This window comes from Rana temporaria, chromosome 5, assembly GCF_905171775.1.
Source record: "Rana temporaria chromosome 5, aRanTem1.1, whole genome shotgun sequence".
NCBI lineage: Eukaryota > Metazoa > Chordata > Amphibia > Anura > Ranidae > Rana > Rana temporaria.
In genome coordinates this window covers 100,309,752-100,333,525 of record NC_053493.1, presented here as the reverse complement: position 1 = coordinate 100,333,525, position 23,774 = coordinate 100,309,752, and the positions used below count along the sequence as shown (strand labels likewise).

Below are 23,774 nucleotides of genomic sequence, written 5' to 3'. Positions count from 1 at the left end.
TTCTCCTATACAATTGACCACTGTATGCATATAGGAAGAATTTAAAGCATCTCTACACCCAAAAACAGAAATGTAATATATTGCAGGTAACCAGTTCTTAGATGTGGTGGCTGGCTGCATTTGTTTTCTTTTTTCCGTTTTAGGTATTTTTTCACTTGGGGAGCCTGCCAGTAACATACTTCTTGTATGACAATGCTTCCTCTCTGTACAATATCTATGGAGGAGCAACATTGTCACCCTATGACACAACCATAGAACACCTCCCTCTCTTTCCTTCCCCAAACCAAAAGGGAGGTTTTTTGTAGGCCACATATATAGCTGGGGAAAATGTAACTGTAAGGGTGCAGCAGAGTCAGATTGCACATGAAGTTATCAACTGACATGATTTCTGGTAGAATTAACAGATATTTTTCACTTTTCGAGCAACAAACCTTCTAAGGAAGGGTTGTCAAACTTAATTTCATTGTAGGCCGCATCAGCATTATGATTGTCCTCAAAAGGGCCGGTTGTATCTGTAAGATTAGATGTCCAGCGCATCCCCTTCCCTTACATTAGATGTCAAGAGCCACCCCACCATCAGAAGTTGAGTCCCCCACTCTCCCTTACATCACAGTGCACCCCCCTTACCTTATTCTGCTGTTGGGAAGAAGCTGGATGCATTGCTTGAAAGCAGAAAGTAATGGTCTGGAGTAGGACCAGAGGAGGGCCGGAGCTATATTTCAGCTGTAGGAGAGGTGCGAGGGCCACATGAAATGGCCTGGAGGGCCGGATTTGGCCCGCGGGCCTCGTGTTTGCCACCTATGTTCTAAGGTATATTTAAAAGACCAAATGGGAGCAAAGAAGAGATGTTCATAGTCAGGGTTTGGATACATTTTAGGCCAGATTCACAGCGGACTTACGATGGCGTATCTCCACGTACGCCGTCGTAAGTCCGAATGTGAGCCGTCGTATCTATGCGCCTGATTCTTAGAATCAGTTATGCATAGATTTGGCCAAGATACGAGCGGCGTAAGTCTCCCACGCCGTCGTATCTTGGGTGCAATATTTACGTTGGCCGCAAGGGGCGCTTCCGTAGATTTACGTGTCGAATATGTAAATTAGGTAGATACGCCGATTCACGAACGTACTTGCGGTCGCTACGTCATTTACGCAAGGCTTAAGTCCGACGTAAAGTTACCCCTGCTATATGAGGCGTAGGTAATGCAAAGTATGGATGTCGGCAAGCGTATCTTTTTACATCGTTTACGTAAGTCGTATGTGAATGGGGCTGTGCGTAGGTTACGTTTACGTCACAGGCATTGGGTCTGGCGTATCTTATGGAGTAAATTCGACATGATACTGTGCATGCGCACGCATGCGCCGTTCGTTAGACGCGTCATTTACGTGGGGTCACGATTCATTTACATACAACACGCCCCCTACCAGCCTATTTTGAATTAGGTGGGCTTACGCCGGCCAATTTACGCTACGCCGCCGCAACTTACGGAGCAAGTGCTTTGTGAATACTGCATTTGCCTGTCCAAGTTGCGGAGGCGTAGCGTAAATAGGATACGCTACGCCCGCACAAAGTTACGCGCTCGTACGTGAATCTGGCCCATTACATTTATGGACTTTTTTCTGTATATCAGCCAAAAAATGTTTTTAGTTTTTTTTTATCAGTTTAAGATCATTTAAAGGAATCAGAAGCCATTGATGAATCTCATCCTGAGCCTTGCCTTGTTTTTTGTCTGTCATTCAGGTGAGGACAACAGTCCAAAGCCGCAAACCTCATTCAAAGGTCAGCAATGGCAGTTCTCATATTCCGTCTTTAAACATATAGGGCTAGATTCACAAAGCCTTTACGCCAGCGTATCTATTGATACGCCGCGTAAGTTGAAAAATGCGCCGTCGTATCTATGCTTGCTATTCAGGGAGCTAGATACGCCTGAATTTCGGCTTCCTAGATGGTTCAGAGTGACACTTCGGCTGCCAGGCTTATCATAGGGGTCTGTCCCGGGGCACTTTACCCACTCCGAGTAGAGTGGCGACTAGTTGCAGAAGTTGGTACTATACAGAGTAGTACTGACTGCTCCATTGTTATCCAGGCCTGATACCGCAAGGTTTTCTCCTCCTATCCTTTCATCAACCTTGTCCTTCCAAACTAATGTTGATGTTGGCCGTGTTGGCCTGGAAATAAAACATTGAAAACCCTTCAATTACTGTCTGGACCTTCGCTCACTATTTGTTCTACCACTGCACCCCTGGAGCCATGTCAGGGTAACTTAATTTGCCGATCCCAAATCAACATCGGATGTAAGGGGGCAGGGGGGCTCTGGACATCTTGTTATAACTATGAGAGTGATACAATTCTATGCCAGTTGAAAAGAAAGGTGGCAAACTGCTGATATCATTCACAAGAAACTTTATTGGACACTGCTCACACAGAACGTGGTTCTGCCACGGTGCACTATCTGTGCAGTCTCCAATAAAGTTTCTTGTGGATGATACAAGCAGTGTCCAACCCCCTGTGCGTGGGTTCCATGCTGATCTGCACCTACCCTTAAGTCTCGAGTTAGTACTCAGACCAGTAATAATGGAATGCAGAGACAATTATTTAATATAATAAAGAATAGATACATTTATACATACATTTAGTCTCAGGCCCCGTACACACGACAGAGAAACTCGACGTGCAAAGCACGTCGAGTTCCTCGTCGAGTTTTGGGATGAAGCCGCCGAGGAGCTCGGCGGGCCGCCTTCTCCCATAGAACAACGAGAAAATAGAGAACATGTTCTCTATTTTCTCGTCGAGCTCCTCGGCGGCTCCATCGAGCCAAAACTGTACAGACGACAGAGTTTCTCGGCAGAATCCGGGTTTTGACCGAGTTTCTCGGTGAATTCTGCCGAGAAACTCTGTCGTGTGTACGGGGCCTCACAGGTACAAATGGCCCTTTGAGGTCAACCATCTTGCTGATGTGGGCACAATAAAAAGGAGTTTGACACCCTGTACTAGAAACAAGCTTAAAGTGATTGTAAAGATTGTTTTTAAAATAACAAACATGTTATACTTACCTCCTCTGTGCAGTGATTTTGCACAGAGTGGCCCCGATCCTCCTCTTCTGGGGTCCCTTTGTGGCGCTCCTGGCTCCTTCTCTTCTCAAGTGCCCCCAGGGAGAGCCGCTCTCCCTGGGGGCCCTCATGCAGGTGCACTCCAGAGTCCTGCTGCTGCGTCCATCGACACAGACAGCAGGACTTGGCCTTGCCCCCAGGCTCCCGCACCACAGGATTTGATTCACAGCCAATGGCTTCTGCTGCTATCAATCTATCCAATGAGGACCAGAGACAGCGGCTGGAGAAAAAAACATTTAATTTGCAATGAACCAAGAATAACCAAACTCAGAGTAAAAATAAAATGACTGGATTTCCACTATTAGAAAGTTCAACTCCAGCAAAAAAATTCAAATATTAAACTTTTCTTCACTTTTCAATGCTGGCAGTGCTGCTTTTTCTTTTTGAAGGTACATGGCCATTGGCCAACACATAATACCAATATCTTCCCAGAAGCCTAGAATGAGGCCCCATACACACGAGAGGATTTATCCGCAGATACGGTCCAGCGGACCGTATCCGCGGATAAATCCTCTCGAGGATTTCAGAAGATTTCTATGCGATGGCGTGTACACACCATCGCATTGAAATCCGCGCTGAAATCCTCTGGCGATGACCTGTCGCGCCGTCGCCGCTATTATGACGCGGCGACGGGCGCGACGCTGTCATATAAGGAATTCCACGCATGCGTCAAATCATTACGACGCGTGCGGGGAATCCCTTTGGACGGATGGATCCGGTGAGTCTGTACAGACGAGCGGATCCATCCGTTGGAATGGATTCCAGCAGATGGATTTGTTGAGCATGTCAGCAAATATCCATCTGCTGGAAATCCATCCCAGGGGAGATTTATCCGCGGATAAATATCCGACGGAGTGTACACACCATAGGATCTATCCGCTGAAACCCATTTGATGGGATTTATCTGCGGATGGATTCTATGGTGTGTATGGGGCCTAAGGCTGCAAGGCCAACTGTAATTTTACTAGGTGCCTACTCAACTTTTCTTCAAAGCTTTTGAATGGAGCTTGTTTTTTGCTTGTGAAGTATTACATGAAGGACATACCTTAGCACATGTGAAGTATCGGAAAGCTACATAGAGATACCTAAAACTCTTACGCTCGCTCTGAACAAACAGAAACAGCAGATAGTAATCTGTGCCAAGTTTCATTAAACTGCATTTACAAGAGAATATCTTGGTTTTATGAAACTAGTTGCATAATCCAGCTATGGATTGTTTTCTTTCACTCATTGATTTTTTTCCAAAATCAAAGTTATAGTTACACCCCACTAAACAAAACCTTTTTAATATATTAAAGAGGTATTAAACCTTAAAGCAAACATTATATTGCCCTTTACCAATTCTTAGATGAAAACGCTGTATTTGTTTTCTTTTTTAGCCTTTCTTTTATTTATATTTGGTGATCTGGCCAGTAAGGGCTCTTTCACACTTAGCGCCCGTACAGGTCCGTCTGTCAGTTTTTTTTTTGCGGACCTGTACGGGCGCTCCGTACTCCTCTATGGAGCCGCGGATGTCAGCGGTGACATGCCCGCTGACATCCGACCCGCTCCGATCCGCCAAAGTGTGACGGAGGAAAAACCTATTTTTCCGTCTGTCTGGCGGATCGGGTGAACACGGACATACGGTCCGTGTTCATCCGATCCCCCCATAGGGGAGACCGGAGAAAAGACAGGGTGGTCCCTGCACAGTGTGCGGGGACCGCCCTGTCATCCGCTGGCTCAGCGGGGATCAACGGAGCGATCCCCGCTGAGCAAGCGGAGGTGCACGGGGTGGATCATTACTGATCCGCCCAGTGTGAAAGAGGCCTAAGTCTGTTGCTTTTTAACAGAACAAGATGTTTTGCAGATGTAGCAGTTAGTTAGTTGAGACAAACCATTTACCACTGACATGGTCAGCTTTTATTTATTTACTGTCCATTATCCCACATTGATGAAAACTGTTTGCTGTAACTACTTATATGTTGTTAGCAGGAATTCAGCATCAATTTGTTAGTGTATTCAAAACCGCTAGTTCAACTAACGCTCCCCTGCAAAGTGCAAAAAGCTCCAAAAAAATACATAGCCTAAGTGGTTTAAAAGTTTTGCTTCCACTACCCCAGAATTCATTCACAACCCTGATGCTCTGGGATGGCGGGTTGGCAACCCACGATTTTGGCTTGGCAAACCCACCATCCCAGGGCAGGAGGTCGTGGGCCACATCAGAGGGCTCCGCGGGCCACATGTGGCCCCCTGGCCACTGGTTGGGCACCCCTGACATAGAGGATCCAACATAGTGGATCTAATTAAAATGTTGGAAAATAGCTATTTTTATAATACAAACCATTTATATAGGGCATTTTTCATTCTGATTTTATTATGGAGTTATAGGTTATAATACAAACAATGATGAATTTGTACATCCGTAGAAAGTACAATTATTTCATCTAGCAAATTTCAAATACATTTTTCACATATAAAACGTAAAAGACAAGACATACTAAAACTAAAACATTAAAATAATAAATGTCAGGACACTACACCGAAAAAAATAAAAAAAAATAATAAAAAAGATAGGGCTTAACATTTTTTGTTTATAGTATGAACCCCGAATCCAAGCGGAAGCAAGCATAATGGTTTTACTCTATCGCAGAAAAGGTCATCCGCGGGCTATAAAATAATGATGCGTTTGAACAACCCTTTCATCCAATTACACATCAGTGAATTGCACGGAAGCCCAGAGGGCATCTTTAAATTAGGAACAAAATATTTTTAATTTGTCACGATAGCTTAAATTAAGTCAAGCATAATTCATCACAAGGACAGTGAAATCTCTTCTAATCCTGGAGGGCACTACTCTATTAAATGTTTTTGTAGCATTTCAGACGAGTCCCAGTAATCAGTGCAACTTATGTCAAAGACCTGTCAACATCTGCAGCCACTTACAATGAGGTTGGTCTAGCAATAACAGAATGCGCTCTATATGCCTTTATACACGTAAACTGCTTTCAGGCCATGATGTCCCGGAATGACTGAAACTATAAATCTACAATGGTTGCTGGGATGGCACTGCAGTCTAAATACTGTGACTTTATTCTGTAAATTAGTTCTATTTTTAAAGCTAAACTCCAGGTAAATATAAAAAAAAAAAATATTTATTCAGCTCCATATTCATTAATGCATCATTTATTGTAGCTTTTAAAGCTGATGTTTAAACTGCTTATATTTTTCCTTCCTTGATTTCTCCTTTCTGCTCATCAACCTGCTAACGACATTTTTAAAGAAAACCTTTCCATTTTGTTGCATACCTTATTTTAGACCCAGTGACACCATCACTGGGTCTCTGTGCTTCTAAGAGGCAGCAGCGTGACAGAGGCATAGATTCATCAGTCTGCTGCTTCTCCTTTATCATTCAGTCACAGGCTTGTGGAGTGTTCCAGTCACACTGACTTTTCTGCATAGTATGCCCACTCATCACGTGACTTAATCATGGGTATTCAGAATACCCATGATTAAGTCACGTGACGAGTGACGATACGCGTGGGGGAGGAGCCTACAGTGACGGACCATCGGATGTCTATCCTGAGTGAGGAGTCCACTTAAACTGAGCGGCAACATAACCTGTCTATAACATAAGCGAGGATACGTGAGTGCACTAAGTGCAGCCTTTATCCACATCTATATGGTACAATATTGCGCTATGTTTCCTTTCCTCCTCTTTTGCATGTGACTGAATGAAACTGGAAACATCTGATCGCTGCTGGAGGTTGTTGCAACCTGATAACATTGAAGTGAGAGCTTGGCAATTAGGGAAGGATCACTGCAGACTGACTGATTCAATCATCAGGACTTTTTCATGATCTACTCACATATATTAAGAGTTTCTTCACCAGGTTTTTTTGCTTGATTGTATATGTACAATTCACATTGCACATGAGTTAATACGAGCACATCAGCATTTATTCATAAATAAGGATGTATATCTATCTGTCTTCTTGATTCTTGGAGTAGAGACAGGGGTCTGCTTTACTTCTTGAGAATCTCTCTCTGGTAAGCACTTTGTTCACTTTCTCACTCCACATCCTTGCAGATTGTTTAAGACCGTAGATACTTTTCTGAAGTTTACACACAAGGTTGTGTTGTTGCTCAAACCCAGGTGGTTGCTCCATGTAGAGATCTTCCTTAATGTCTCCATACAGGAAAGCAGTTTTAACGTCTAGGCGTTTGACTTGCATGCCCTTCCCGGCTGCAACACTAAGAAATGTGCTGATGGTGGAGTGTTTTACGAGGGGAGTGAATGTTTCATCGTAATTTTCACCAAATTTCTGGTCTAGTCAACTAGTCTGGCTTTATATTTGTGGATATTCCCTTCTGTGTCTGACTTTACTTTGAAAGTCTACTTACTTCCTATAGTTTTGCAGTTAGGAGGGAGCTCTGTGAGTGTCCAAGTTTTATTTTCTTGAAGTGACTTTAATTGTTTTTCCGCTTCTTTTCTCTATTTATTGGCTTCACGTTTTGGCAGTTTTTTATGTCTTCCTAGGATGTTGGCTCAAGTATGCTGTGTGTTTTCACAGTGTGTAATAGCTTGTGGGGTGGTATCCCCTTTGTAGTCCCAGTGAATATTCTGACTTCAGGCAGTTCAACAGGATCTGGTGGGGAACTTGGTTTAGGCCAGGGGTGCCCAACCTTTTGATAAGCGACTTTATCGACTTAGTAACCGGTCGCGGGCCACAATGAGCGTCAGTGGCATAGCGTGGGTTGTCAGCTCCCGGGGCAAGGCAAGTAATTTGCGCCCCCTAACCTGTGGAGTTTTAGCACTCCCAGAGTCCCCTCCCTTCCTACAATAGTACTGACCAGCCTGATTCCCACACTGACCACTACACTAACCTACCTACCTGATTCCTACACTGACTTACCTGACCACTGCACTAACCTACTTGATTTCTACATTGACCTACCTGACCCCTACACAGACCACTACACTAACCTACCTGCTTTCTATGCTTGCCACTACACTAACCTACCTGTCCACTATCCTGACCACTACAGTACCTGATTCCTACACTGTCCACTACACTACCCACTACACTACACTGACCACTACACTGTGACCTACATTGCACTGACCACTGCACTGACCACTACACTACACTGACCACTGCACTGACCACTACACTACACTGACCACTACACTGTCACCTACATTGCACTGACCAATACACTACACTGACCACTACACTACATTGTCCACTTCACTGCACTGACCACTACACTACACTGACCACTATACTGCACTGACCACTACACTACACTGACCACTACACTGTCACCTACATTGCACTGACCACTACACTACACTGACCACTATACGGCACTGACCACTACACTGTCCACTGCACTGACCACTACACTACACTGACCACTACATTGTCCACTTCACTGCACTGACCACTACACTACACTGCACTACACTGACGACTACACTGCACTGACCACTACACTGCACTGACCACTAAACTACACTGAACTGACCACTACACTGACCACTGTACTGACCACTAAACTACATTGACCACTACACTGCACTGCACTGACCACTACACTGTCCACTTCACTGCACTGACCACTACACTACACTGTCCATCTCACGGCACTGACCACTATACTGCACTGACTACTACACTGACCACTACAATACACTTCACCACACTGACAATTACACTGACCACTTCACTGCACTGACCACTGCACTGTCCACTTCACTGCACTGCCCACTACACTAAACATATACTGACACCAGACTTTTTTTATTTATACTGACTCTAACTCTGGCTGGCTGTTCCCTCTCTCCCCAGACTGTATATATCCCCTCACCTGCAGCTTGTAGCTTTCATCAATCCGTAGGAGAGGGAGAGCCTGGAGGGAAGTGAAGGCAGCGGTGTTCACAATGCGGCGGAGGCGGGACTCCAGGCTGGCCATGATCACGGATAGGCTAGCCCCACCGTGATCACTGATAGGCCAGCCCCATGGCCCCGCCACGATCACGGATAGGCCAGCCCCACCGCGATCACGGATAGGCCAGCCACGGGCGCTGCACATGACCCCATTCTTCGCACTAATGCTCGGAGATGGTGGGTCGGGAACCCGCGATCTGGGCTTGCCGACCCGCCATCTCAGAGCAAGACATGACGGCCACATCGGAGGGCCTGGCCCGCGGGCCAGCGGTTGGGCACCCCTGGTTTAGGCATTGTGAGTTCCACCTTTTGTTTCGACTCCTGCACAGGTTCGCTTTGGTCGACCTTTTCTAGCAAGCACATCTGACCTGCAGTCGACCTTGTAACCTGCATTTGACCTGCTACAAGTGGGTTTTACTTTCCTATAGAATTGTATGGTAATGTAAAACTATTCTGACACTAACAAAAATCTATTCAACACTGGCCCTGATATAGCTTACACACAATAGAATGAGTTAGAACCACTGCTCACACCCTCCCCATGCCTGCTTAGCGGACCTCATAGGCGGTTTCAGTCAGAGAGAGAGTATGAAAGCAAACAGCTTCTGCTGTGCTCTCCCTTTAGAAAACCTATAATACGATGTGAATCATGTGTCATAGGTGAATCCTGTACTTAATGTTTATTTGTAGAAACGATTTTATATTAATAGTACAAAATGTATCTGTTTAAAACCTTATGACCGTATAAAAATCAAATAAAAAGGACAAAATCCTTTATAAAATTACCCTTTAGATTAGCTGAAATCACTTTATGAAGTGTCCATCCTTCAAATTCTTTCAATAAATAGCCTAACGCTACCCTTTTTGCCAAATTCTGTTCATACATGCTGGCCCGGATTCACATACATCGGCGCATATTTATGCCGCCGTAGCGTATCTCTTTTACGCTACGCCGGCGCAGCGCACAGAGGCAAGCACTGGATTCACAAAGCACTTGCGCCCACTCGCTGTTAAAGATACGCTGGGTTTCCTCGGCGTAAGCCAGCGTAGGTGGAAGTGGGCGTGAGCCATGCTAATGAGGCATGACCCCATGCAAATGATGGGCCAAGCGCCATAGAAGTACTTAAAATGAACGGCGCATGCGCCGTCCCGTGGGCGCATCCCAGTGCGCATGCTCAGAATCACGTCGAAACAACTGCCTAAGATACGTTGAATCACTGCCTACGAGGTGAACGTAACCTCTGCCTAGTCATATTCACGTACAACGTAAACGACAAAAGATACGACGGCTTGTGTTCCCTGGTCCATACCTTTGCATGAGTTGCGCCTCCTATATTAGGAATAACTTTACGCCGGAAGTACGACTTACGCAAACCGCGTATATTATGCGCCGGGCGCAACTACGTTCGTGAATTGGCGTATCTCCCTCATTTGCATATGTGCATAGAAAATCAATGGGAGCGGAAAATGCGCCCAGCGTAAATATGCGCCCACGATACGACAGCGTAGGCAAGTTACGTCGGTCGTAGGAAGCCTATTTTTGGGCGTATCTCAGATTGTGGGCACGGCGCACAGATACGACGGCGCATAGATAGACTTACGCTGCGTATCTCGAGATACGTCGGCGTAAGTGCTTTGTGAATCCGGGCCAATGTGTCCACATGTACTGACACGTACAGTCAGAAGTCTATAGTACAACGCAACCAAGCACACAGCAGCCTCTATTCACAACAAGAGCACCTTATTTGCCTTTTTCAGTTCACTAAACACATAAAAGCACAAATCAGCTGAACTTTGCATAGTTATTTATTTATTTATTTACGGTCTCATTCATGTACAACATAAATCACATGAGTAATCATTGTTTCAAAACTGGACTCCTCACTTATAAAGCAGGACTACCAGTCCTGCATTGTAACCGATGATGCAGACGCTGTGACCACCAGCCAGAGCACTAGAGAGGCTTCAGAGACAGCGGGGAGAACCCCCCAGTCACAATACTGTAATCAGCGTTACTGGCTATAGCCTGCAGCACTAATCAAGTGGGGAAAAATTCACCAGATCCCATACATGCTAAATATCTATCTATGTACTTTGCTGGCTGAATTGTTTCCTTCTGAAACTGCCACATTTTGCCAAATATGGCCGACTTTACTCTTACATTCAGCCCACTGTCTCAGGTGCAACAGGATCCACAGAATCCCTGGCCGCACGTGCAGCCATTAGTCTTTGGCAGATGTAGAAAAAAGAACTTGTGTAAAGATGAGAATAACTGGCAAAATGTAATGTATAAGAAGCTTGTTATTGAACGTTAACCACTTCAATACCCGGCACTTACGCACCTTCCTGCCCAAGCCAGTCGCAATTTGAATGACAATTGTGCGGTCCTAATACACTGTACCCAAACAGATTTTTTATCATTTTGTTCCCACAAATAGTGATTTCTTTTGGTGGTATTTTATCACCACTGCGATTTTTATTTTTGAAAAAAAATTGTTTTTTATTTGTTTCTGTTATTTTTTTTGTAAATAAATAAGTTTTCTTCTTCAATGACAGGCACTGATATGGCTGCACTGACGGGCACTGATAAGGCGGCACCGATGGGCACCAATTAGGTGGCACTGATAAACACTGATGATGGGCACTGATAGGCGGCACTGATGGGCGGCACTAATGGGCACTGATAGGCGGCACTGGTATCTGGCACTCATAGGCGGCACTGATGGGCACTCATAGCCGGCACTGCTGGGCACTCATAGGCGGCACTGATGGGTACTTATGGGTGGCACTGATGGGTACATATGGGTGGCACTTATGGGTACACATGGGTGGCACTGATAGGTGGCACAGATGGGCACTGATGGGTGGCACTTAGGGGACACTGATGGGTGGCACTGATTACTATGGTGGTGGTATTGCTGGACATCACTTTTTTATGTACTATTATGGTGCCAGTCAGTGCCCAGTTGTGGGCACTTATTGGCACATGTTGGGCATGTTTTGAAACATGTGGATGGCCATGGGGGATGTACCTGGCCATCCACATGTTGAAGGCTTCCCTGGTGGTCCTGGCGGCTTCCCTGGTGGTCCAGTGTGGGCATTCGAGGGGAGGCTGCGCTGATGAATAATCAGCGCAAACCCCCCCTGTCAGGAGAGCCGCCGATCAGCTCTCCTCTACTCGCGTCTGTCAGACACAAGTGAGGAAGAGCCGATCAATGGCACTTCCAGTTTACATTGTGATCAGCCGTGATTGGACACGGCTGATCACGTGGTAAAGAGCTTCCGCCAGAGGCTCTTTACCGAGATCAGGGATGCAGGGTGTCAGACTGACACCCCGCATCACCGATGGTCGCGCTGCGTGCCGGCATGTTATCCTGCTGGACGTCAATAGACGTCCAGTCAGGATAACAGAACCACTTCCTGGACGTCAATTGCCTTTTGACCGGGCGGGAAGTGGTTAAACAACAAACAATGGCTGCTGTACGTGTGACCAGGAATTCTTTAAAGATTTGCTGCAACTGAGAAGTGAGCGGACATTGGGGGTTATTTACAAAAGGCAAATCCACTTTGCACTATAAGTGCACTTGAAAGTTCAGTGGCTGTAGATCTCAGGGGGATATGAAAGGAAAAAAAAAAAACAGCATTTTTGATTGCACATGACTGGATGATAAAATCAGCAGAGCTTCCCCTAATTTCAGAGCTTCCCCTCAGATCTACAATGATCTACAGCGACTGCACTTACAAGTGCACTTGTAGTGCAGAGTGGATTTCTCTTTAGTAAATCAACCCCATTGTCTCTCAGAGCTGGTGGATTTTGTACATATAGCAGTTTGAAGGCAAACTTACTTGGATTTTAGCTGTTAGATCTATTTCCTGTAGATTTAATAGAACAGGGAGTTGGCATTTTATAGTCTGATATGAAGCACTGGTGTTGTGGATCGTTCCCTCTGCTTTAAACATTTCAGCATCATCATTAATGTACTCTGGATATATTAATTGGATATGATAATTTTGGCATTTTAGTCTTGGGTGGAGCACCTTTTATATATTGGTCCATTTCCAACTGTTATTTACCTTCTACCTTTTGTTGTGTACATGTAGCGCTACCCCCTCAGGAGCCGCTGGTTGATTTGGGATCGGCGTATTAAGTTACCTTAAATCGTTGTCTAGGGTGCTTGTAGTGAGTAGAGCAGTAAACGAATGTCCAATCAGCAAGTAAGATTTTCTGAATGCTTTATTTCTCGGTCCAACACGACCAACATCAACATGAGGTAGACAGAAAAGGTTGATGAAGTAAGAGAACTTTGCAGTATCAGGCCTGGATATGAAAAGAGCAATCCTGCTCTCAGTAGTAGTAGATACAGTTCGTCGCCACTCTAGCCAGCGTGGGTGAAGTGCCCCCGGACAGACTCCTGCCACAAGCCTGGCAGCCGAAGGGTCACTTTAAAGTTGCTGGGAAGAACAAGTCACTACCACTGACTTGGCTCTGACCTTAAATAAGATGCAGATGAGGACTTTTTCCACAGGCTCAATGCGGACAATGGTGAACAGCAGAGCAATTCCTCCCCAGTCTTTTCTTTGGGGTCACCGACTGACAGTGCTAAGGTTATCTGTCAGTGTTCGGTCACCCAGATCCCCGATGGTTCATTCAAGCTTCTCAGATAACCTGCCTCCGGGTTCTCCTTGAGCCGATCCCCCACCGCACAGCACGTAGCTTAGGACCTCTTCAGTAGAGTTGGGGACCCAGTAAGTCACTGGGGCCCCTGGCAGCATCAGTTGCTCCAGGCCATGAGGGCTCAGAGTCAGGAACTCCGCGTTTGCGTGTGCCCCAGGCCAGGTAGGCCAGGTAGGCCCTAAAGGTGGGTGCCGCACCCGGAACCAGGAACCTGCGAAGAACCAAGAACAATGGCATCTGCCACAGATATACCCTCCCCCAGCATGCCCCGCGAGGGAAAACTCTCTAATTGGCTGCTGGGGAAAAGTGGCTCTGCCAGAACCCCTCTAGCGCCAGCTGTCGCCCAGGGATGGGATCGCATCCCTGGAGCGCAGATTGACCCACAGGACAGTTAAGGAATGGCAGCAGCCCAAATTTAGCACAATTAGGAATGAGAGCAACTTATCTCTCTCATTCCCCCACTAATTAGCGTAGTGCCCATACTAAAAGTAAGGGGGCGCTACATACATATGCACATTTTATGTTGTATTATACACTTAGCACTGGAACTTTTAGGTAAAAATTTAAGAACATTTGACCAGAGTACAATACAGCTGCTTGTGATATTAAATACTTTGTGTTTATTTCTTTGTAAATGTTCTATTGCTAGTGCAGGGACTGTGTGTGTATTTTATGCCATATGGGTCATGTTTTGCAGAGTCTGTTGCTGGCTGATGTGGGATGTTCATCCTGCCACATGAGAAGAAAATACCAGCCTGAATCCTGTCTAAAAAAACATGCTTTATCTATTATTCATTTTCTATTTCTCTGTAGAATATACCATAAGCGGTGTCCAATGCTCCATCAGCACTCAGCACAGTAGCTTTTCCCATGACTATCTCAGAGCGCTCTCTTCCTACCATTGCCAGTCTGCCCACCAGTGAAGTTTACTTTCTTCTCTATTTTTCCATAAACAGAAAACGCAAGCAAACTGTGGGATATTATGGAAAGGTCTGCATAAGGTCAGACTGGTCTCTGTTTCTCACCAGAATCTCTAGGAGTAACCTCGCTGCCTGTTTATTATAGGGCAATGTACCAATATATCTTCATTTGCCCTTTTGGATTCAGTTGTGTTTTGACCTTTAAAGAGTGCAAAGAAACCACGGTGCTTACAATAAACATGGTGAAATTCAAGAGATTGCTGATAAAAAGAATCAGATGAGGTTACCATACCTGAACACCTGACTCCCTGAGCAATAAGGCCCCACATGAAGTTTGCACAATATTCACACCAGTGCGGTCCCCGAAATGTGTGTACCTGCAAAAAAGACAAGACATGGTCATGAGAAGACTGACTAGGACAGATAGACAAGACAAAATGCTGCATTATAATACATGCCATGCAAAGGTCCTGAATTTTTCTTTTTAAACTCGTAAAATAACACAATTGGTATGCCTAACCCAGGGTTTCTCAACTCCAGTCCTCAAGGCGCCCCAACAGGTCATGTTTTCAGGTTTTCCCTCAGATGAAATGGCTGTGGTAATTACTAGGGCAGTGAAACTGATCAAATCACCTTTGAGAAATAATGGAAAGCCTGAAAACATGACCTGTTGGGGCGCCTTGAGGACTGGAGTTGAGAAACACTGGCCTAACCTTTCCTTTACTATTATAGTTAGCTTTAGGAGCTTTTGTGAGGAGAAGCAATTCCACACAGGGGGCCAAATCCTCAAAAACTGGCGTATATTTAGGTCGGCGTAGCGCATCTCATATGCGCTACGCCGCCGTAAATCAGAGTGGCTCCTAGGGTATCCACAAAGAACTTGCTCCCATATGCGGGCCGGCGTAACGTAAATCTGCCGGCGTAAGCCCGCGTAATTCAAAGTAGGCTTGGAGTGGGCGTGTTGTATGGTAATCTGGTATGACCCCACGTAATTGACGCTTTTTACAAATGGCGCATGCGCCGTCCGTGGACGTATCCCAGTGTGCATGCACGAAATCACGTTGCAAATAGTCAATCCTTTCGACGTGAACGTAACTTACGCAAAGCCCTATTCGCAAACGATTTACGCAAACGACGGAAAATTCGACGCTGTCCCGACGTCCATACCTAACATTGCGTACACCTCATAGAGGCAGGGGTAACGTTACGCCGAAAAAAGCCTTGCGTAAACGACGTAAAAAAATGCGCCGGGCGGACGTACGTTTGAGAATCGGCGTATCTAACTAATTTGCATACTCTACGCGGAAATCAACGGAAGCGGCACCTAGCGGCCAGCGTAAATATGCACCTAAGATCCGACGGCGTACTAAGACGTACGTCAGTCGGATCTAGCCCAAATTCAGGCGTATCTTGTTTTGTGGATACAAAACAAAGATACGACGGCGAATCATAGAACTTACGCGGCGTATCAATAGATACGCCGCCGTAAGTTCTTTGTGGATCTGGCCCTAGATGTGTTTTCCAAACTGCAAATAGACTTTCTTAAAGTTTTGTGCCCAGCTAATGACATTTTTTATTACGTTTGCACATTACCAATTTTCCGGTTTACATTTGAAATATTAACTAGTAATTAAAGTGAACCTTCCTAGAATGAAAAACAAATTCACAGGCAAGTTTCCCAACTTTAAATCAAATTTATTGTTTAAAATGTCATAAAATGCCTATAATCATGCTGCGTAGTCTCAAGATGGATTGCCACAGTAGCCTCATGGATCCATAGAAAGATTTTTTTTTAGTAAATGACGCTGACAGATAATAACAGATTTCCCGAATGTAAAGACCCCCCATTTCTTTGTAAGAGTCTCCATCTCTACGCCTTTGATGACAATTAGTGTTGAGCAGAATACGCCATATTCGATTTCGCGATATATCTCGAATATATAGTCGAATATTCGAGATATATTCGCTAAATTCGAATATTCGTGATATTTTATCGAAATGAAATTATTGCGAATTTTCGCTATTGCGAATGCGAAAATAATTGCGAATTTTCGATAACTGCGGTAGGAGCACTCTGATTGGCTCAGAATATTCGTGATATTTTACAATACAAAATAATTGCGAATATTCGGCAAATGCGGAAGGAGCACTCTGATTGGCTCAGAATATTCTTGATATTTTACAATACAAAATAATTGCGAATATTCGGCAAATGCGGAAGGAGCACTCTGATTGGCTCAGAATATTCTTGATATTTTACAATACAAAATAATTGCGAATATTCGGCAAATGCGGAAGGAGCACTCTGATTGGCTCAGAATATTCTTGATATATTACAATACAAAATAACTGCGAATATTCGGCAAATGCGGAAGGAGCACTCTGATTGGCTCAGAATATTCTTGATATTTTACAATAGAAAATAAAAAGTGTTTTGCTTTGGTGGTGATTCTTTACTCTATCCATCTGTCACAGCCGTTTGTCAATCAAACACCTTGAAGATTGAACACGTTCATGCTGCATGCTTTGGACTTTTTTTCACTTCACATATAAAAGACATTTTTATGAAAGATTATTTTTCTAATATTGGGACTATATTTCTTTATATATTTGTTTCACTGTGTATTTCACAAGTTATTTGCGCTTGCTTATTTTATAATTTGCCCACATGTCTTGTCACTAGACATATTTTTTATTCTTGTAGAGCGACTCCATTTTCTGTCTTGTATTAATTTATGTTGTATAACATTTTTGAGTTGCTGCTGTATTCTCCCCTTTTTTTAAGGTATGCGCAATTTTTTCTTTCTTACAAAAAAAAATAATATCAAACATACAAATATTAACAACAGAAACATACACAAAGCCCCCCCCTTTTGCATCAGAGACAATCAGAGTTCTCCTACCACAGTTATCGAAAATTCGCAATCATTTTCGCATTCGCATTAGCGAAAATTCGCAATTTTTTTTTTTTTATATTCTGCAACATAAAAGGATCGCCTCAGCTTAGCTACTCGGCCCAGGGTCTCTAATCATACCAGCAATGCTTTTAGACGTCGATAGGATGTGATCTGTTTTAAAAATAAAATTGAAAACATGCGAATATTCGGAATTGCGAATATTCATTTGCGAAATTCGAAATATATCGCGAATACTCGAATATGCCATATTCGAGCCGAATATTCGCAATACGAATATTCGTGAGCAACACTAATGACAATATAAGCTTAAAACGGCTCCCACCCCCCCAACTCCAATTCCAACTACCCTGTAGAAGGCAGATGCTTATACCCATCGATTCTCAAGTCACTTCAGTGGTGGCTTTGGGGAAGAAGAGGGACAGCCGACAATGGATGGCTCATAGTAAGCCTATAGGTTAGGTCACTGCCCAGGCATTCCATCTGTTGTTGGTGCTCTCTCCTCTGCCCCGAAGCCAGCTGCTATGTGAGTGGACTGTAACGCCCTGAGAATAGGTAAGTATAAGCATCTTCCTTCTACAAGGTAGTTAGAATAGGAGTTAGAAGTGGGGTGGGAGCAATTTCAGGTTTAGTTTGTTACAGCCTGAAATACTACTTTGACTTTAAGGTATGAAAACACACCTACACTCAAATATGACCTTCCTTAAGGGATGCAAAAGTAATATATATGGGCATTATTCTAAGAAATATGAAGCAGAGCTACCTATAGATGCTCAAATCAATAAATGTTTACCTCTGTACTGTAAAGTATAAATAAACCAAATTTCAAGTGTTATTTACCAAATAAAGGTGTATATAATGAAATCTTCCCCTGATTTCTCTGTCAATATCAACGGCTCAACTATCCACTTGTCCCCCCATGCCAAGGTCCTGAGGCTCCGTACACACGACCGAGTTTCTCGGCAGAATTCAGCCAGAAACTCGATCGGAGCCGTATTCTGCCGAGGAACCCGGTCGTGTGTACACTTTTGGCCGAGGAAGCCGACGAGGAACTCGTCGAGCCAAATAGAGAACATGTTCTCTATTTCCTCGTTAGTCAATGGGGAAACTTGGCTCGCCGAGATCCTCGGCGGGTTCACAAGGAACCCGTACACACGTCCGAGAAACTCGACGAGCAAAACACATCGTTTTGCTCGTCGAGTTTCTCGGACGTGTGTACGGGGCCTAAGTGTAATCTTGGACTCTGAACTAACCTTTCGGCCCCACATCCTATCGCTATCCAAATTTGCCACCTCAACCTCTGCAACATCTCCAAGATACGTCCCTTCCTAACCAATGTCACCGAAAAGCTTCTAATCCACTTCCTGGTCATCTCCCGCCTTGACTGCTGCAATTCCCTCCTCATTGGCTTACCCTTACATAGGCTATTCCCATTTCAGTCCATCATGAATGCTGCTATACCCCTCTGCCAATCACTCCATTGACTACCACTCAGCCAACAAATTAAATTCAAGATACTAACTATAACTTACAAAGCCATCCACAACCTGGCCCCCCAGCTACATCACTAACCTAGTCTCAAAATGCCAACCTAATCGTTCTCTTCGCTCCTCCCAAGACCTCCTGCTCTCAAACTCCCTTGTCATCTCATCTCAAACTGGCCTTCAGAACTTCTCCAGAGCCTCTCCCATCCTCTGGAATGCTCTACCCCCAATCTGTCTCACTTTCTCCTACTTTATCCACTTTCAGACTATCCCTAAAAAAGAAACTCTTCAGAGAAGCCTATCTGGCCCCCACCTAACAACTGTACATTTCTTTTCTCCATCAGCACATCCCCCACAGTATTACCTCTTGTACAGTATCTATTGACCCTCCCTCTTATATTGTAAGCTCTAAGGAGCAGGGCCCTCTGATTCCTACTGTATTAAAGTGTATTGTATTTGTACTGTCTACAGTCAAGTTGTAAAGCGCTGCGTAAACTGTTGGCCCTATTATAATAGTAATAAAAATCTGTTGGCTTTCAAAACAAATGCTACTGAAAAGTGCATGACCAATTATAAAAGACCTATATAGTGCATTGAATTTTTTTTAAAAAAAGCAACATAAAAATGAACCTTTTGTGATGAATGAAAAAAGAAACTTAGGGCCAGATCCAGAGAGAATTAGATGGGCGCAGCTTTTTCGAGGAGCAGCCGAGACAGCCGCCGAAGGACCCCAGAAGACAGGGTTAGGGGGACACTCTGTGCAAAACGAGCTGCACAGTGGAGGTAAGTATAACATGTTTGTTATTTAAAAAAAAAAAAAAATTGCCTTTAGTGTTGCTTTAACCACTACCCGACGGCCGTACGACTTTATACGGCCTCGGGGTGGTTGTGAATCTCTAACAGGCCGTAAAAAGACGGCCTGCGCGCGCATCCAGCGGGGCGGGCGCGCGCGCGTCAGACGGCGGCGCGCGCGTGCTCGCCGCATCGCTGAGATGCCGATGCGAGTGCCTGGCGGCTGCGATGTCCGCCAGGGACTCGCGATCGGCGGCTACAGGGACAAGACGTGGAGCTCTGTGTGTAAACACAGAGCTCCACGTCCTGTCAGGGGAGAGAGGAGACGGATCTGTGTCCCTTGTACATAGGGACACAGATCGGTCACCACCCCCAGTCACCCCCCCTCCACCTACAGTTAGAACACAATTTAGGGAAACACATTTAACCCCTTCCTCACCCCCTAGTGTTAACCCCTTCAATGCCAGTCACATTTATACAGTAATTAGTGCATATTTATAGCACTGATCGCTGTATAAATGTGAATGGCGCCAAAAATGTGTCAAAAGTGTCCGATGTGTCCGCCATAACGTCGCAGTCACGAAAAAAATGCTGATCGCCGCCATAAGTAGTAAAAAAAAAATAATAATAAAAAATAATAATAATTCTGTCCCCTATTTTGTAAGCGCAATAACTTTTGCGCAAACCAGACGCTTCTTGCGATTTTTTTTTTTTAAATATGTAGAAGAATACGTATCGCCTAGACTGAGAAAAAAAAAATGTTTTTTACAAAAAAATTGGGCTATTTTATTATAGCAACAAGTAAAAAATATTGTTTTTTTTTTCAAAATTGTCGCTCTATTTTTGTTTATAGCACAAAAAATAAAAACCGCAGAGGCGATCAAATACCACCAAAAGAAAGCTCTATTTGTGGGGAAAAAAGGACGTCAATTTTGTTTGGGAGCCACGTCGCACGACCGCGCAATTGTCAGTTAAAATGACGCAGTGCCACAAGCTGAAATTTCACCTGGTCAGGAAGGGGTATATGTGCCCAGTAAGGAAGTGGTTAAGTCAGCAATGACAACTCACATAGGCCATGCTGACCGATTCCTTCTAAAAATCACAAACTAATGATGACTATTCTGATAATAACAGCTGTTTAAAAGGTAAAGTCTGATATGTTGCTATTATTTCTATTACATTTCTGTCCTTTCTGTCCTTTATGTTGTGGTATTAAATAATAAAGTAAGTTAGATCAGAAGACATACATTGTGAATATCAGAGCTTTTTTTCTCAGAAAATAGGTGTAGGAACTCAACCACGACCCTGTTCAGATTTCAAAAACAGTAGAAGGGTCTTAAAGAGGCATTAAATACCAGAATTGCATTACATACAGAGTTCAGGGGGTTACACACAGAGTGCAGAGCTGTCACTTGTAAACACAGAAACCAGACTTCTGTGTTTACAAATGATTGTAGTGAGCAGGCACCAAAGGGTCTGAGCCAAAGGTGGTGGAACTGAGTTCCCCCAAGTTCCCCCTGAAAAAAAGCCCTGGTGAATATACAACTATACCTCAGCAACAACAAAAACTAGAGACTGTGGGAACATAAAAGGAAGATTTCTGTCAATTAACACATGATGCCTCAACATACGCAAGTGCTGAAAACTGTTTTGGAAACAAGTAATTTTCAAAGTTGTATTTTAAGCAATCTGTGCGTCAGATGTAGAACAAGGCCCAGATAATCATGACTTTTAAAAACCATATCTAGGGACAAAGACCAATAAAATCAAATGACTAAATCACTGCAAGCATTTGTGTAGCTTCAGCATTTCAGCGTCCCAGTTAGAAAATACTAAACATATACTTATGTGGCCAACATCAAAGATAATTGCTTCTCTATAGCGAAAACATTTCAGAAAATGATGATTATGGGGTTTATTCTTGTGGCATAAAAATATGGTTTATATAACAGTTTAGTACAAATGGATTAGAGCTTATACCAGGGAATGACAGGAGAAAAATATATTCTGGATTTAATGAAAGTATAAGAACTGTATATAGTGTAAATCTCATGAGATGGAGAGGCTTCAAGTGGGAATTTTAACAGACAGGTGCAATGACTTTCTCAGGTTGCATAAATGTGTTTTGTGCATGAAAAAAATACAACAGAATTACATGTACATGTAAAAGTTGAATACAAGTTTATACTAGGGATGTAACTGTCGTTTTTTTTTTTTTTAATCGATTAATCCACTAATTTCGATTAATTATAACGCACATACAGATCCAACTCCTTTTAGCTGATCTCCTTGCAGGCTGATTCCCAGTGCAGCTACCAACCACTGGAAAAATGGATAGCAGGATTAAAAAAACACACAAAGGCCGCGCTCGATGGGAATAGCATTAAAACTTTTATAGTCTTCAAGTAGGTAACAAAATAAATATTGCACTGGAGATAAAATCGATGTAGCTACATAAACTGTAAAAAATGGTGCGAGTAATACCAAACGGTACCAAAAGCAGTCATAAAAACATGTAGCTAAGTATGACACTGGTATAAAAATGTGTACAACGATACCACTGCTGAATCCAGATGAGGAGAGGTTAACATCAGTCCGTCGGCATGTAGATGTCCCATGAAGGGAACTATCACACGTCCCAGTGGATGGTTGTAGAATCCCAGGTTGATAGAGGGAAGTGAAAGAGGGAAGTGTAACAGCCCTTGCGTGTGGCAGATAGTAAGGTCCCGCTGGCATGCAGATATGAAGGCACAGCAAAGGAGCCCTTCAGATGGGCACGGCAAGCCCAGCCGGTGTCCGTGAAGTCACCGGATCTCCAACGGAACTCCCTGAAGGCCCAGAAGCTGGCAGAGAGGTGAGTACCAATCAAAAGAATTTTAATCGATCAAAAAGTTAATTTGCACAGCCCTAGTTTATACTACACTGTTTTTAGTAACATTTCATCAAAAATATGCTCCCACGTCTTTCCTTCCTCCTAATAAAACACTGACAATTTTTATATTTTATAAATACGTTTTAAACATATTCTTACAGCTGTTGGCATCCCACTTTTGCTTTCCTCACATACATGAGAGTGACGTGCCAATTTCCTGCCTTCTGTGATTTGTGAAATGGATAATGTAGGAGTTTGTAGGTGGAAGATGCGTGCGCAAAAGACTCTCACCTAGGGTTGCCACTTTAGAGAATGACATGGTGCCAGATCTCCTTCTATGGAAGGTCAGTCACGTTATCAGTGAGTCAACCACAAGAACCAGGAAGAGACAGCCAACAAAAGAACAACATGGTGGCATGGAAGGAGACCTGCAGCTGAAAAGGGGACAGTACTGGACTTGTAAGCATTTTTATTCTTCATAGTATAGGGGAGCATTTATCATAGCAGAGCCACTTGCCCTGAACAAGTCAGTGATGAAAAGTCATAACTGCTGATCTGCAAACTTGCTATTCAACAGCTCAAAACTTGGAATTGTTTAGATCAGAGGTCTCCAAGATTTCTAAATAAAGGTCTAGTTTACTGTCCTTCAGATTTTAGGGGGGACGGATTGTGGTCAGTGAGAATAGAAAATTCCCTGGCATAAGTGGGAGCAAAAAAATGCCTCATCATTAATGTCAGTGGGAGGAATTGTGCCCCATTGTTGGTGTCATTGGGAGGAAAGGTGACCCCCTGTTGGTGTCAGTGAGAGAAATTGTGTCCTATCATTGGTGTCTGTGGGAGAAATTGTGTCCTATCATTGGTATCATTGGGAGGAATAGTGCCTCATCATTGGTGTCAATTGGAGGAATAGTGCCCTGTCATTGGCATCATTAAGAGAAATAGTGGCCCATCATTGGTATCATTATCAGTGGGAGAAATAGTGCCCCATCGGTGTCATTGGAAGAAATTTTGGCCCTTCAATGGTGTATATGGGAACAATTTTGCCCCTTTGTGTGGTCAGGAATTGTGCCTATGGTTG

At 44.0% G+C, this 23,774-nt stretch overlaps 1 protein-coding gene across 1 annotated transcript in view; it reads right to left on the bottom strand.

The window, feature by feature from the left end:
* Positions 1-23,774, bottom strand: part of CHN2 (chimerin 2) — a 438,139-nt gene that overhangs the window by 37,595 nt on the left and 376,770 nt on the right. Inside the window, exon 8 of the mRNA XM_040352931.1 lies at positions 14,926-15,010. Within this exon, the coding sequence (XP_040208865.1) occupies positions 14,926-15,010 (85 nt within the window). The remainder of the gene's footprint in view (positions 1-14,925; positions 15,011-23,774) is intronic.